Source organism: Limulus polyphemus, unplaced genomic scaffold (genome assembly GCF_000517525.1).
Source record: "Limulus polyphemus unplaced genomic scaffold, Limulus_polyphemus-2.1.2 Scaffold7557, whole genome shotgun sequence".
Taxonomy (NCBI): domain Eukaryota; kingdom Metazoa; phylum Arthropoda; class Merostomata; order Xiphosura; family Limulidae; genus Limulus; species Limulus polyphemus.
In genome coordinates, this window is record NW_013673167.1 from 17,151 (window position 1) to 34,666 (window position 17,516).

General features: G+C 34.6%; 1 protein-coding gene across 1 annotated transcript in view; it reads left to right on the forward strand.

The window, feature by feature from the left end:
* LOC106474701 (transcription activator BRG1-like) overlaps nt 1-15,496 on the forward strand; it is a gene marked incomplete at its 3' end in the record, with an annotated part of 18,182 nt that extends 2,686 nt beyond the window's left edge. The window contains exons 3-9 of the mRNA XM_022403003.1: nt 1,517-2,105; nt 3,776-4,075; nt 7,059-7,446; nt 8,529-8,655; nt 10,117-10,290; nt 13,402-13,575; nt 15,326-15,496. Of these exons, the coding sequence (XP_022258711.1) occupies nt 1,517-2,105; nt 3,776-4,075; nt 7,059-7,446; nt 8,529-8,655; nt 10,117-10,290; nt 13,402-13,575; nt 15,326-15,496 (1,923 nt within the window). The remainder of the gene's footprint in view (nt 1-1,516; nt 2,106-3,775; nt 4,076-7,058; nt 7,447-8,528; nt 8,656-10,116; nt 10,291-13,401; nt 13,576-15,325) is intronic.
* Between the last annotated feature and the right edge of the window lie 2,020 nt (nt 15,497-17,516).

Sequence of the window (17,516 nt, forward strand, 5' to 3'; positions counted from 1 at the left end):
AATAGACCAAGTAGCTATTACTGGAGAACCAACGAATAGACCAAGTAGCTACTACTGGAGAACCAACGAATGGACCAAGTAGCTGTTACTGGAGAACCAACAAATAGACCAAGTAGCTATTACTGGAGAACCAACGAATAGACCAAGTAGCTATTACTGGAGAACCAACTAACGGACCAAGTAGCTGTTACTGGAGAACCAACGAATGGACCAAGTAGCTATTACTGGAGAACCAACAAACGGACCAAGTAGCTATTACTGGAGAACCAACGAACGGACCAAGTAGCTGTTACTGGAGAACCAACGAATGGACCAAGTAGCTATTACTAGAGAACCAACAAATGGACCAAGTAGCTATTACTAGAGAACCAACGAACGGACCAAGTAGCTATTACTGGAAAACCAACGAACGGACCAAGTAGCTATTACTGGAGAACCAACGCATGGACCAAGTAGCTATTACTGGAGAACCAACGAACGGACCAAGTAGCTATTACTGGAAAACCAACGAATGGACCAAGTAGCTATTACTGGAGAACCAACGAACAGACCAAGTAGCTATTACTGGAGAACCAGTGAAAAGACCAAGTAGCTATTACTGGAGAACCAACGAATAGACCAAGTAGCTGTTACTGGAGAACCAATGAATAGACCAAGTAGCTATTACTGGAGAACCAACAAACAGACCAAGTAGCTGTTACTGGAGAACCAACAAATGGTGCACAGACAAAATGAAATGTATTCCCAGTTTCATATTGAGTGAAAGAGTTAACCCTTGATCTAAAGAAAACTTGAACCATGTGTTTGAGAATAAAAAGAAACTGCTCATCATACTTTATCAAGAAATTCCTTAGACCCAGTTTTTTTTGGTTTGGCCTTATCTACTTTTACATAGTAATCACTAAATCCAATGAACTTAAAAAAATTGGTCATCATTATATAATAATCAAAAGTTTTAATGTTACATCACTATTATACTAATGCTTTTACACATCGTCATTCAGTCTATTCTTGTACTTTTTTCAATGCTTGGCTTGTTTTACTCTTCTTTTTTTTCTCTCCTCAGTTTGCAAAGTCGTAAAGTTCCTCTGTATGTAACCTGAAACATCTTGTATGTTTTTATTAAGTACAGTAATATATATATGTTTCAATATAAGATACGATAAACTCAGCCAGTTCCTGGATCTGTTCCCTGAAACATCTTGTATGTTTTTATTAAGTACAGTAATATATATATGTTTCAATATAAGATACGATAAACTCAGCCAGTTCCTGGATCTGTTCCCTGAAACATCTTGTATGTTTTTATTAATTACAGTAATATATATATATGTTTCAATATAAGATACGATAAACTCAGCCAGTTCCTGGATCTGTTCCTAAGGTTAGTGTGGATTGTTAAAACTTTCATTGTACAGACTTTGTACTAAGTTGTGAAATCATTGTATTTATAAGATGCACGTTTTGATTTTGTGGTTTTTTTTTTAGATTATAATGTTTTGTTTTAATGTTCTAGACCATCAATGGCATGGAAGAAAAGGGATTACAAGATCGTCCTCGTTATGCACAATTAATGGCAATGGCTAATAGAGCTAAAGCAGTTCCTAGTCCTGGCATACCCTCTTCTCCCGGTCGAGGACCAAGTCCATCTATGGGCCCATCCTCTCATGGATCAGGAACACCAAGTCCAATTATGGGACCTCCTCATCCTCCTCAAGGGCAAGCCCCAGTAATGAATCCTCAACCTCAGCAGGCAGCTTCTCCTCACCCAATGGGAGGAGGGCCACCGCCACAGGTTCTCAGTCCAATACAACCCAACCAACTTGCTTCATCGCCTCACAATATGGGACCTCCAGCCCCACCAAATAATTCAGTCATGGGTCACATGTCCCCTTCTCAATCGTCTCCTATGTCTGTATCAATGATACAACAGCAAACTGCTCAACCGCAAACAGGACATGGTTACCCTCAGTCTTATGGTGGTCTTTCACCATACCAACAACAGGGTCCTCATTTACCCCCTGGACAGCAGATGAGCTTGCCTGGACAGGCAGTTGGTGCAGGAACAGTACAAGGGATGAATGATCAAACTCAGGGTCATCCAGGTACCATACAGAATTAACTTGTAACTATATATATATTAGTGACTATTTTTCATGTAGCCATAGCTCTGTGTAATATTGGATATAATATATGGAAACACTGAATGATTCTTTTTCAATGTGGTATGCTTGTTGGGGAAAAGTTTCTTTTTCAAATGTAAATTACCACCAACATTATTTTCTTATGTATGGGATCTTGCAGGTTAAGTTGACAGATCAAGTGGTGTGAACTAGTACCTGAACAATGTTGCTGGGATCTTGCAGGTTAGGTTGACAGATCAAGTGTTGTGAACTAGCACCCGAACAATGTTGCTGGGATCTTGCAGGTTAAGTTGACAGATCAAGTGTTGTGAACTAGTACCTGAACAATGTTGCTGGGATCTTGCAGGTTAGGTTGACAGATCAAATGTTGTGAACTAGCACCTGAACATTGTTGTGGGAGATAAGCTTTGAGCTTGTTGGATTGAAAAATGGGACAAGAAAGTAGAGGATTTTTATAAATAGAATTCAGTTAAACTGGATTAATATCACAAGAGGGATACCTCAGGGTTCAGTGTTAAGACCTTTGCCCTTTTTGAATTAATGAGACAGATGAAGTAGTGGACGATAAATTCCTTAAATTTGCTGATAATGTTAAGTTCTTAGGTATTGCTGGCTGTGAGGACAATGCTGCTACTTTACAAAAGTATTTAAATCATTTGATGAGTTGATTAAATAACTGATAGGTGGTTTTTAGTTATAATATATGCAAGGTGGTGCATTTGAGATATCATATTTTGAATTATAAGTATAATTTGGATGGGGATAACCCTAACAGTGTCATGAAAGAAAGGGATCTTGGTGTAATGGTTGATCAGTATCTTAAGCCATCCAAGCAGTATGATGTTGCTAGTGGGAAGGCAAATAGGATTTTAGGTTGTATCTACAGAAATATTGAATACAAGTCTAAATAGGTTATACTTTCACTGGTTAGGCCACATTTGGAGTACTGTGTTCAGTTTTGGACTCCTTACTGTAAGAAGGACATTGAGCTGTTGGAAAAGGTTCAAAGAGGCTTAAGACAATATTCAAAATGGAATGGTTTTCATAAGAGGACAACTTAAGATCTCTGAACTTGTTTACTCGTGAAAAAAGAAGAGTTAAAAGGGATAAAAATGATGTGTTTAATAAGATTGTTGAAAGAATCAATAGTGTTGATACAGCATCTTATATTATTGTGACACAAAGAGACACCAATGTAAATTTAGCAGGGAAAGAGTCATCTTCAGCTACGAGTTGTATTTTTTTTGACAGAGTGGTTCACCTTTGGAATGGGTTGCCTTCATATGTGGTGGATGTATTAAATGCGAGTTGAAGGGAAGTCTTGATGTATATTAAATGATACAGGCTGTTTGGTTTTTTCCATTTGTAAGTGGATGTGACAGCCTCGATGGACTAACAGTCATCTTTTTTGTCCATTAAATGTTGTATGTTTTGTTCAATAATAAATTTGGAACACAGGGTAATTTGATTATAAATAAAAAGAAACTACCTTTTGAAATTATGATAACAAAAAAAAACCCATCTTAATGTGTGGTGTACGAGATATAATTTTAAAATTATTCGTAAATAATTATGGCTTATGGTTGACAAAATATATTCTATTGTTGAATGTTCTCAATATTTCTCCACAGGCTATGGACAGATAAATGGACCCTCAGGACCTCACATGGAAGAAGGTGCCCAGAGGCCACCTCAAGGTCCAGGTCCTGACCCTGGTCCTATACCTGCTGGTGGTTCTCTAGCACAAGGAACCTTAGGGTCACCTGGTCAGAAGGCTTCAGCTCTTACACCAAGCCAAATGCAGCAACTTCGGGCGCAGATCATGGCCTACAAGTTTCTTGCTAGAAATCAGCAGATTCCAGATCACATTGGAATGGCTGTCCAAGGAAAGAGACATTTACCACCCCAACCACCTTATCAACGCCCTACAGGTTAGTAATCCTTTAGGGACAGAAAAAAGTGAAAATTAAATATAGCTGAATTACAAGTATAGCTTTAATGTCTGCCACCACGTTGATTTCATTGTAATGATTAGATTGTGTTATGGTGGTTTAGTTAGATGGATATTTTCATCAAAAGGAGAACAGTTGCTGTTCTGAAATCCATGCTGGATTATTGATAGATATATTATCAAAATGAACACATGTCTTCGGTTTTGGGAGATGGCTTTGTGCAGGTAAGCATAGTCTTTTTTTGTTTTTTTAAAATATGGAATGAAAGAGACTTGATTTGATGATGAGGAACCAATTTTGTACTAAATAAAGGTTTGGAGAGGGCTTGACTGGGTTATGAAGAAAACTTTATTATAAATTTATGATGTTTCGACAAGATTATGTCATCCTCAGAGTTTGAGGTTAACTAGCTTTTAAGTTAGATTGAGACCTGAGTATTACTTGCCATATTTTTTAATTGGTTTATTGAAACTTACAAAACTAAACAAGGAAGGAAGAATACCTTACAAAAATACCTGACAGGACATGCTCATCCTTTTAGCCATGGGAACATTATAATGTGATGGTTAATACCACTACTCATTGGTAAAGAGTAGGTAGTGGGCGTTGTTGACTAACTGACTTCCAAACTAATACTTCACTTCTGGACTTCTTTCCTCTTGAGTTCACATGTTTTGCCAAAGAAATTTGGAAGCCACCAGTTTGTGAAAACTTCCACGTAACCTCACGTAACCACTGCATGATGACATCATCATGTTGCAAAACCCTCCACCAGTTGGAGTGTGATGCACCTCCATGCACAAAGGCTCCTTCTACATTTGTGTTTGTAAATCCTCACTGTTTTTCTCAGTGCTGCAATGCACTGATGAGTATTTCTGCCTAATTCTCTGGCTGATGGTTGTTGGCCTTTAAAAATAGGGTTTCACAGTCACCTGTTGTACTGTCTCCAGTAAAAAGACCTTTCCAGAATGTAGGATCAGTGGGTATCTGGGCACATTTTCTGTGTCACCCCCACATGAATTCTCTCTCCCACCCCCTGTATTGAGTGGAGCACAGGAAACCCTTGCCACTTACCAACTCCCAGCTGCTGGGATGCTGAACTAACTGCTGGAGCTAAGACAAGAGGTCCCTCTATCATAAGAAGTGGGGCTGGGGTAACATTGGAGTGTAATGCAGGTCACTCCTCAATCTAACTGTGATACATCACAATCTTCAAGTGGGCTGATGGTACTTCTATTGCATTCAATACCACACTGTACTGACAAACACCCCATTCCTGCAGTTAGTGTGCAGCCCATAGAGACTGATAGTTGTGTGGTGGTATATATCATACGGTGCCCTCCTTCTACAGCTAGCATGGGGCCCATAGTGACTGATGGTGAGGACACAAGCTGGTTTTGACCTGTTGAGTCTAATGGTAGAGGAGAGAAGCACACAAAGTATGATCTGAATGAGCCCCAACCTTGCTACACAAATTGGAAAGCCATGTACCTGTTCCACCACTCCTTGCAACACCCTTATGGCTTTATTGCCTCTTCCTTTGGCTTCTTTAGGTTGCTTTCTGAAGGGAGCACATCCAAGTAACCTTTACACCAGGCCCACCACACCATTTCAACGTGGGATTCTAGCTATCAGTGCGAAGAAGTAAAGTATCATTTTGGAAGTTAACATTTATCTTACCTCAAAATGTATTTCCAATAAATACTCATCTCTTCACTCACTAATCCTTCCAAATTTTCCAGTGCACATTTATTCATTACCTTGTGAAAGAATGAAGATTCACAATCGCAAATGTAGAGAGAGATGGAAGGTTTTGCAGCATGATGTTATCATGCAGTGGTGCAAAATCGTATTTTTTTTACATGAAGCTAGGTGGAAGTGTTTACAAGGCTGGTGGCTTACATGTCTCTTTGGCAGAATGCACGAACTCGAGAGGAAAGAAAGCTGCCTGTTTGAAGAGATGAGTTTCTATTGGAAATATATTTTCAATTAAGGAACATGTTGACTTCCATCTTGTCTAACACTTCAAAATTAAGAATGGTTACACAGATAGCCCTTGAGTAACTTTGTGTGAAGTTCAACAAACAAACAAATAAAAAGAGAGGCTCAATAAAACATTCTCTTATAAACCGTTGTTTGCATACGTTATATTGTATTAGCATCCTTACTCAAGCACCAAGAGATTGATATCTACGTAACTTGGGTAATTTCCAGTTCTTCCCGTAGAATGCACAGCATAATAAATATTACTAATATACTTTTTATAAAAGCAGGATAGAAGAAAACACTTTAAAACTCAGCCGTCTATTAGCCTTCAACAACAACCTTTATTGGCATCCTTTAAGGATTTTGTCTCATTTATAATATTTTGTTTACCTTTATCATGTAGACGTTATTTACTCAAACTATAAATCCCTATTTTGACTCCATGCTGTTAGCTAGAATTACATTTGGTGGCATCAAAATAAGGATTTGTAACTTAAGTTAATAATGTCAACAGTATTTCCAGCTTTGTATGCTTACCTTGTTTATTATCCCTATATACTCAATATGATGCAATATGTGGATCCTACTGATAATAAATGGTATATGAACAAGGCAGTAGTTTTGAGGATTAAACTGATCGATCAGAACATATCAAAATATGCTTACTACTGACATGGTTAGCAATTTGTAAATTACCATGTGCAAAAGATCATTTACAGAATGCTCTCAAGAAAATCTTTAAGAGATGTTTCTGCTCTATCTGTAATGTTATATTTTGACACAAAGTAGCTGGTTCCTATTGTAGAGATCATGGTCAAACTGTCAATAAATGTTTAGGTACAGTAGGGCTACTTGCTGTGATTTATGTGCACAAAATAGATCATTTTTGGATATCTAACAGTTTCACTAGAAATGGTTTACAAAAGTCTTATTGTTGAAACAAAAATTATATGTTGATCTTTCCACAACTTCATAGGCACTCCTTCACCTGGGCAACCCACTATGCGACCTCCAGCCCCATCTGGTCCTCCTGGTCCAATGATGGGTCAACAACAGGTTCCACAAGGTCAACCTCCAGGCATTTCAGTAAGAAGACCTGGGATGCTTCCTCACTCAGCTCCACAGCCAATACAAAGCAGCATGCCACCACCCAATACACCCATTCAGAGTGCACCTGCACCCCAACAACCACCAGTCCACCCCCAACCAGTTACAAGTCGACCTCCCAACCAGCAGACTTCTGGAGGGCCTCCATCTGTACCAGCTATGATGCAGTTGCCACAGCAGAAACAGAACAGAATCACACCTGTTGCCAAACCCGAAGGACTGGATCCAATTGAAATTTTAAAAGAAAGGGAGAACAGGTTAGTTTGTTTTAAACATGAAAGCCAAATATCTAAACTAATATTTAAGAACACTGGTTGGTAACCAAACATTTTTAGAAGTTAAACCAAAAATATGCTTAACAGTGCGGGTATCCAGTGGATGAAAGACATAGTTTGATCATCATATTTATCAACTACAGTCGTTACTCATGTTCAGTTAGGTTAGCTATGTTCAATATTTATATTAATTACTATGCTTACTAGGTAAATGCTTAGTTCTAATCTAAGTAACTTTCTTTGATCTGAAGTTAATATTAATTATGGTTTTAGATCTTTTTAACAGTGATTTAATTATTTCTTTGTCTTTGCACATTTTTTCATCCTTCAAACTCAATTTAATTTTGAATGGATGAAACAGTACTGGCAAAATAATTCAAAGGTCTAAAAACACACTTTGAAAATGTGTTAGGACAATGATTTGCAAACAGATGTTAAATCTGTGGCTGGAAGAAATCTGACTAACAGTACATAAAAAATAACTTTGTTGCTTAGGCTGGTTCAGTTGAAAAACATAAATAATTTTAGAAACAATATAATTCAGTCAAATATTCATTTACTGTTCTTTACATCTGTAAGTAGATGGAAGTAACTTTCTTTTCACATCTCAAGTTGTTATCACTATTTTTTTTAGCTTGAATTTGAAATTTGAAAAACAAAGTCAAATTATACCTAGAATTTTATAATTGCAAAGGGATTATGTTTATTTTACTGGAAATTATGAAGTTAATTAGTTGAAAGATGACATTGACTTGTTTGATTGAAAAATGGAAGATTGTTTGGAAAGAGCATACTGCTGTTTTATTTGCTTAACATATTTTAGTGTACAATAACGGAGTTGCGATATTAGTAATTCCCATGATTATAGGAATGATGTAGTGGTTACTTTCTTTAGTAAACAAAATGAGTTAATAAATTCATGTAAATTCAAGGGAAAAGCTTAAAATGTCAATAAAGTCAGTTAATATTTACAGCTGATATGATTATTAATCAAAGCTGTTCTAAGTACTCGTAAATGTGTAAACTGTGGCAAGTCTAGATGATATCTACCTGATTCTTTGTAGACTCGCTTCGCGAATTGCTCACCGTATTGAAGAACTTTCTAATCTCCCTGGAAGTTTACCAGAAGATCTTCGCACAAAAGCAACTATTGAATTGAGAGCTTTGAGACTTCTAAACTTTCAGAGACAGGTGTGTGTGCCATATATTTGTACAGTTGAGACTGTCGTCAGTGTTAGACAGATTAAAAAGATATTAGTTATTTACTCTTAAATGTATAAGTTACATACTTATGTATAGTTATATTCTTAACCATGTTCTATAGTCCATTGCAAATGTATATGTTTTAGACCTATGTGTTTAGGATCCATTTATGTTTTAATATTTTTAAAAATTTTAAAGGAAAAATTGAAAAACATGTCGTATGACTTGTCCACATAACTGTGAAAGTTTGAAGGAAATAAACATTTTTGAACTAACTTAAGTTTACCAATATAACTCGCATTGCACTCCAAAAGATGCATCGTAGAAGAACAAATAAGTAATGAAAACAATCGTTTCAGATCTTGCTCTCATGTATTTGAAGTACGATAAGTACCAGATAAATATGTGTGATAACTGACCAAACTTGGGAAGAAGAACATTTAAAATCACATCTTTATTTATTTATCTAGACATTTTATCACGACACAGTAGTCTTTGTTAGTCCAGTAGTCCAGGATTTGTTAATAATTGACTTCTAGTTACAGCTGGAGTTTTATAAGTCTGGAAGACATAGATTAGAATCCATAACTAATCTGAAGAGCTAAACTCAACTTCAAGTCCAATAAATATGGACTTCAGCACATACATAATAGTTAGACACTTGTACCTTTCAGAAGATACTAAAAAAAACTTGGTGCACAAAACAATACGAATGTGGAACACAATATATAGGCAAAATCAAATACTCAGTTTGTGCTCGTGTCAAGAAACATAATATTTTCTTTAGAAAAGTCAAAATTATAGATAAGGCTGAAGACATGATGAAAAAAACTAAAGAAACAGTTGCTATTATAGTTCCTAACCGTGGACCACCTCGTGGTATTAACCAAAACTTTTAATATCCAATCAGGAACTGATTGGTTATCTTTATCAACAATAAAAAATTGTATGTGTGTTAAGTCTAATTTATTTAGTTATTTATTTATAAATCCTATTATATTACACAGCCATGTTATTTTACTTTATATTTATTTGTGTGTGTGTGTGTGTATTTATATATGTATTATTGTTAAAGGAATCACACATAATGTAGAGGCCATTTCACGTGTTTGTATTGTTGCTATGTGACACATTATAATTATATATATTGTTGCAAACAATGGTTGTATTGTTGCTATGTGACACATTATAATTATATATATTTTTTGCAAACAATGGTTGTATTGTTGCTATGTGACACATTATAATTATATATATTGTTGCAAACAATGGACACTCATGTTCCACCTGGAGGATGTCCCAGCAAAGGTACCAAAATCTCAGTCTTAATGTCAAATGAATAAGTTAAAAAAAACTGAGAGTAATAGTCCAACCATTAAACTTTTCCTTAAAATTTAACCATAGTATGAGTTTAAACGACTATTTTACTTAATTTCACTTCTCTCATAGCTCAGGGCTGAGGTGATAAGTTGTATGAGAAGAGATTCCACCCTAGAGACAGCATTAAATCCTAAACTCTACAAGAGAAGTAAGAGACAGGGATTGCGAGAAGCACGAATTACAGAAAAACTAGAGAAGCAGCAAAAGCTTGAACAGGAACGAAAACGTAGACAGAAGCATCAGGTTTGTCTGTAATTACACTTATGTTTATATACAGAATTTATTAAAACCGAAAACGTAGACAGAAGCATCAGGTTTGTCTGTAATTACACTTATGTTTATATACAGAATTTATTAAAACCGAAAACGTAGACAGAAGCATCAGGTTTGTATGTAGTTACACTTATGTTTATATACAGAATTTATTAAAACCGAAAACGTAGACAGAAGCATCAGGTTTGTCTGTAATTACACCTATGTTTATATACAGAATTTATTAAAACCGAAAACGTAGACAGAAGCATCAGGTTTGTTTGTTTGTCTGTAATTACACTTATGTTTATATACGGAATTTATTAAAACCGAAAACGTAGACAGAAGCATCAGGTTTGTCTGTAATTACACTTATGTTTATATACGGAATTTATTAAAACCGAAAACGTAGACAGAAGCATCAGGTTTGTCTGTAATTACACTTATGTTTATATACAGAATTTATTAAAACCTCGTAAGGACATTCTCGTTTATGGTATATTAGATGATAATAATTTTAATCACCAGAAAACAATGAATTAAAATGGGCTGTTCTAATTAAGAGCCACATAATTTTGTTTAGACTTTACATTGACATTTATTGGTCTAGCTGAATATTTTTCATGAATTTGTTATGGGATTTTTGTTTGTAAAATGTGATACAAATGGTTACTGAGGTTTGAGCTTTCAGAAACTTTTCTATGCTAAAACAATAGTTAGTATTCCAAGCTTTATCAAGCCTGTCATAACTGGCTATAGCTAGTAAAGCCCAAGGTTCAAGCCACAGTTTGCCACTTTCAAATGTAGGAACACTGTAACTGTAACAGTTTTTTTATCTGTTTAAAGAGTAACTTCATAGGTGGCTGATGATGATCAGTGGTTACACTTCTTCTAGTCAGCAGTTCTACAGTTATAGATTAGAGATGAGGTTGCTAGGCCTTATGGGGTTTCTGACTTAGCTATTTAGCTTGTGTGTCAAATAAGATGCCTAAACTGACCTCACAAGAACATACATGTAAATAACATGATGAAATTTGCTTCATGAAATCATGTAGAAGGAAAGTGTTTTTATCTTTTCTGCAACTTTTACAAGAAACTTAATTATAGGCCTAACATTTACACTGGATTTTTTTTTCCTACTTTCCTCTTAGTTTGTCCATGGCAGCTCAAAATCAGAGATGTGTAAAAATAGAATTTCAAATAAATATTTTGTCTTACACAAGTCACTGCCCCGAAGGCCTTTATTTAGTATGAGAATTTGTTAGTGACTGGATGATGAGAGAAAAGCTTTTTTCGGTAGATATTTATATATATGCAGTATCGTGCTTTAAAAGTTAAGGTTTACATGCTAAATGCTGGTGGAGCATTGAAAAATCAACAGATCTTACACTTGTGATAAAATTTAATTATCTTTTCTTAGGTTTTTTACAAGAAAGAATAAGTATATGTTGTTGTTTTTTTATATTTGTTCAGAATCAAAACTTGTTCAAACTAGTGTGACTGTAGTGGTAGTTTGCCATTAGGATGAAAACATTGTCCATGATGAAAACGTTGTCCATGATGAAAAGAAATGCAGTCATAGAATAGTAATATGGGAAATTTTGATGATAATGTTAGAAAAACACATGTGACATATATATTACTTATACGAAATGTAAAAAAAGAATAATTACCTGGAGTCTAAAGGTCTTTTTTTTCTAACTTTACTATTAAAATAGGTAAATCCCTCCATTATGCACCACACATTTTCAAAGACAAGTAATATGGGAAAGTAGAAAAACTAGTTAAATCATCTAAAAAGAGAGAGAGAGACTTTATAGCTGATTGGTGGAAATATTGATCACTATTTTCAGTTTTATATCTTTATATGTTTTTATGTTTTGAAGACTTCATATGAGTCATTTTGTCAATGAGACTTGTCTCAGTTATAAAAACAAACAAACTTGTCTTCAGTTTTTACATCAATCTAGGTATTAAGGAAATAATTTTTTTTTAACTTTTGAGGAAACAGATGTTTCATTCATGTACTGAGATTAATTATTGCTCTTCTGTTTAAATTTTTACGATATTGGAGGAGATGATTCTTGTTAAAGAGTGAAACGTTAAGACGATCTTCTTTAATGTTTCACCTTTGTTTACTTTAACACTTCACATAATCTTTTATAGCTTTGAGCTAATTTTAAAATATTAAGTTGTTGCTGTGGATTTAGAAGAAAAGAACATTTTCTGTGTTCTACTAAATTGCAATTTCAGATAACTTCTTTTAGATCGCTGTGTTTTACCAGTAGACTCGTTTTTGGTTTTAGAAAAAGTCTTTTCAATTGTTTTTGGCTTTCATTTATGCCCCCTCCCCCAAAAAAACGTTTGTTGTTATTAACCAGTGGTGATGTTCTCACTTAAGAAGTTATAGGCATGGGTGGGACTTGGGAACAAAATGATAGACAAATATATAAAAGCCTGGGTATGTATACTATATCCCAGCTTTCAGTATAAGTGCTCATTTTTTTCCAGGAACTGGCCTCACGGTATATGAAGTATCATGTTATCTACAAGTTAACTGTACTTCTTCATACGCTATGCAAATTTATCTGAAGTATAAAAAAAATAATGAAACTGGCTTCCCAATAAATAATTTGTGTTTCAGTTCACAAAGAATTCCAATGAGTTCCAGCAGAGTTTCACCTCTGATATTATTAACTAGAGAACTGTTCCTCTTAGTGATATGAAAATACACTGTTGCTAATGGGTACCAATTCACTTTTAAGTGCTTGTATGTGAAGCCATGATGGTTTGACATTCAACATAATTAGTGTATGTTATTGGCTGTAAATATGATCTTCTATATTAAATTTGTTATTTTATATACTTATAAACATAGACATTGGAATAACTATTTATAGTTTCTGAATGAAAAATAGTTATGTTCACTTTACTGAATAGAAAAGTTTGTAATAATGTTTTTTCTTGTTGAATAACTCCTTCCGTTTAGATTTCAAATATTCAAATATTAATTTTGTGTACTGTAGTTAAGGTTATTAAGATTCCTATTTAATTATAATAAATTTAGGCAGTGATGTGTGTGTGTGTACTTTTGAATTTTAGGAGTACTTGAATGCAGTTCTACAGCATGCAAAAGACTTCAAAGACTATCATCGTAATGTTTTAAACAAAATTGGAAAAGTTAACAAAGCTGTCAGTACTTATCATGCTAACACTGAGAGGGAGCAGAAGAAAGAACAAGAAAGGATAGAGAAGGAACGTATGAGACGACTGATGGTAAGTTGGGTTAGATTCTTTGTTGTTTTTATCAGTCGATTGATGTTTATGCTCTGTGTATCTTATAGAAGAAAAACGTTTTGATTTATAGAATAACTTGAATGATCACGTGACACTGATGGTAAGTTGGGTTAGATTCTTTGTTGTTTTTATCAGTCGATAGATGTTTATGCTCTGTGTATCTTATAGAAGAAAAACGTTTTGATTTATAGAATAACTTGAATGATCACGTGACACTACATTTTCAATGTTACGGTGCTTTTTCCAGTTTTATGAAGAGTTTTCAAATGTTCTTTGATTTAGAATAATCCTATAAATTTAGGTCTGGTAGCATAAATTTTAAATTCTATATTTTAATAAGTAGACATGTTATGACAAATATTACTGTAAGGGAAAAAGTCAACAAATGAAAAAGCCCCAACCCAGTGGCACAGCGGCATATCTGCAGATTTACAATGGTAGAAACCGGGTTTCGATACCCGTGGTGGGTAGAGCACAGATCATCATCATCAGGTGATGACAAAACCTTGTTGAAACGTTGTACATTTGCTGTTATGTTAAACTTATATTAAAGTTTTTTCTTCATTACCCATTCAAGCCATCTCCAACCGTTATTAGTCTCAAAGTGGGTTTCTAGTCAGCAAATTTGAAAGTCCTGAAGTATGTTGGTTTTTGTTATTTTACTAAATTGTTAAATCCTATCTCATTGTTGCATCTGTAAGAGATTTTTTTTAGTTGTGTTAACTTCTTAATATAATTTGACTAAATGTGTTCTTGCCTGTTAGTAGAATAAAAAGTTACATATGATCACCTGTGGAGAGATTTATAACTAATCAATTTACTTGCTTGAAGTGATGAATTATACTATATGTTTTTGTTGTTATTGTGTGTGACGAATCTTAGATTTTAATGAAGTGTCATTCTGAAAAAATAGAAACACTCAATAAAATAAAATTACAAGTTAAAGCGAGAAAGTACTTTAAAAACTAAGTATCTTGAAATATAACACTTTCTTGAGAAATAGAAAAAAAAAGAGAGAGTACTAGACAAAAAAAAGAACAGTAACCAACGTTTAACACATCATTTGTCATTTCACACAATTGAACAAAGTATACAAACATAAGGGCAGAATGATAATTAAGGTGACACAGGGTCCACCTTAGGATTCCACAGCCTAAAGAAAAATAATTATTTCTTAGAAAGATCTGATAAAATTGGAATTATAATCTTTATATTGTTTTGACAGAGAAAAACAAAATCAACATATGGAAAAAGTGGCAAAAGTAAAAACATCTTAAATGTGAAAATATCCCCTAAAACCTCCAAAATATAAATTACCAACTTAGGGAGAAGAAACTTAAAAGTCAATCTTGAAAGGACTATGAAAGTTTTTTTAACATTAAAACTTTAGCAGAGCACTGCATATGCAAAAACAGCATTATAATTGTGCAAAAAAACCACCATATGTTCGTGTAGCGTAAAGGAAGGGGATTTTAGTGTGTGAAACAATGCTCAAAACAATAAGTATTATTAACATGTGAAAAAGTCAAATATAATGTTCTCTTAAGTTTCCAAATCAAAGAATTGTCCTATTGTAATAATTTAAAACTTTTTGGAAGCTTTTAGTGAGATACAGTTTTAGTTCTAAAATATCTGAGAAGAAATACTGAAATGTATCTTTCAATATTTCTGTATTTTTATCACCAACCTATTGTAGTGGCTTGTAAAATTAGATTTTATTTCTCACTAGGCTGAAGATGAAGAAGGCTATCGTAAATTAATTGATCAGAAGAAGGACAGACGGCTGGCATTCCTGTTATCTCAGACGGACGAGTACATCCACAATTTGACAGACATGGTGAAGCAACATAAAGCTGAACAAAAACGCAAGCTCAAAGAGAAACGAAAACAGAAGAAAAAGGTGTGCCTGTATTTTGATAATTTTTTATACTTAACTGAGATGCTAGAATACCTAAATATTCTGGAAAGAAAGCACAACGTTTTGTGGAATTCTGTAAATGACCAGTCATATTTACTATTTAACACTTGCAAAGTTTGCTTGCAGGAAAGTAGATAGTGAGTGACATACTGAATATAAGAAATTATTATTTTTGTTAACATCGTAATGAAACCACAGGTAATGGGGTCCTTTGTGTTAGTACATGAATCTAACATCTGTTACGATTACATCATATTCTCACATGCCATGATATCATAGTAAAACCACAGATAATAGCTCTGTGTTAGCAGGGCAGGAAATTCATGGCGGTAATTGCCACCATATTTTTTAAAATGGGTGGTACCCTAAAAAGATTGCTAACATCCATGGCCACGATGCCTAAACTTCAGTACCCTTTTGCCCATTTTGCCCTCATGATCTAAAATTGTACTACTTACCACAATAAAGGGAAAATCATTGGGGATCACAAACACTGGACGTACAACCTACTGAAACTGTCTTGTTGCAAATAATATATCATATAAAATGCGTGTATCGGAGGGAGTTAAATTTTTGCTTTGATTGGCTGTAAAACATTTGTGCATTTTGTTGAGTCATACCATACCGCAGGCTCTTAGTAGTAGCAAGCAATTCAAATCAAACAACAAACACGCAGAACTTCCACAAAAATGCACAGCAACAGCAGTATGTGACGATCAAAGTCAGCAAGTGAAGTGTGCAACTGCAAATACTCCTTGCATTAAATATGCCAAAACAGGAATGAGTTAAGAGGGAGAATGCCATGAAACTTTTTTTCTGTGGCAGTCAAGTGCTAGAAATTGGAACTTTTTTTTTTACATCGGTAAATATATATATTACATCTTGATTTTTAGCCATGGGATATAGCAGCTCATAGAATGGTTCTGAGTTTTTTTCAAATACAAACTTTTAGCGCATAGTTCCTTCATCTCTTGACTGATTTCAAATTTAATTATAGTTTTGGACTCAGGAGGTCAAATCATTTTGATTGATATATTTGACCATGACCAAGGTCTCGTAGATTGATTTATTGTAATCCTGCCTTAAAGAATTTCAATCTGAGGGTAGGGTGGTAGAAATCCTGATGAGTAATAAAATCGAATTGGGTATACGCACACCCCCATAATTTGTATTGCTGGTGCACAAAAATATAGCTAATATAAAGGGGAAAAAAAATCTCATAGATTAATTTACTCTAATCCTGCCTAAAAGAATTTCAAGTGCCATGGCTATTGAAAATTCCATCTTGTATAGAAAATGAAGGGAAATAGGACATGTCAATAATTTGGTTGTGAGTTGCACAATGTGCAGTGTGTGACAACACATGATTTATAGGTTATGACCATGTGCTATACTGTAATGTAGGCCTAGTTTACTGTTTATCGGCACTAGCCTACATTACAAATTATGCGAAAAAAATGCTAGTAGTAGTAGTATTGTTTGGAAGTAGAATGTTGACCTTATATCATGGCAATGTGTCTTTCTATCTATCTGCCTGTCCATCAAGATTTTCAAAGGGCTGCTGTTTGGAGGCCGTGTAACTGATTTTTGTCAACCATGGTCAAGTAGTCAGACATGTTGGGGTTGAATTTTGTTGGTAGAAATTAGGCCTTTAAACTTCTTCTCTTCCCAAGGATTCTGTCTGATCATTCTCATTAGATAAAGTAAAAACTGTTGTATACAATTCTTAAGTCAAAGGTCAATGATTTGTAAGGTCACTAGAGGTCAAATCCAGGAAACTTTTTAAAATACTTCTCCTCCCAGGGATTTTGTTTGATCCTTCTCAAAGTTAGATAAATTAACAATAGGAGAGAGGTGCCTAAAAGCTCTTTACAATTTTAGTGGAGAGAGGTGCCTAAAAGCTCTTTACGATTTTAGTGGAGAGAGGTGCCTATAAGCTGTATACGATTTAGTGGAGAGAGGTGCCTATAAGCTGTATACGATTTTAGTGGAGAGAGGTGCC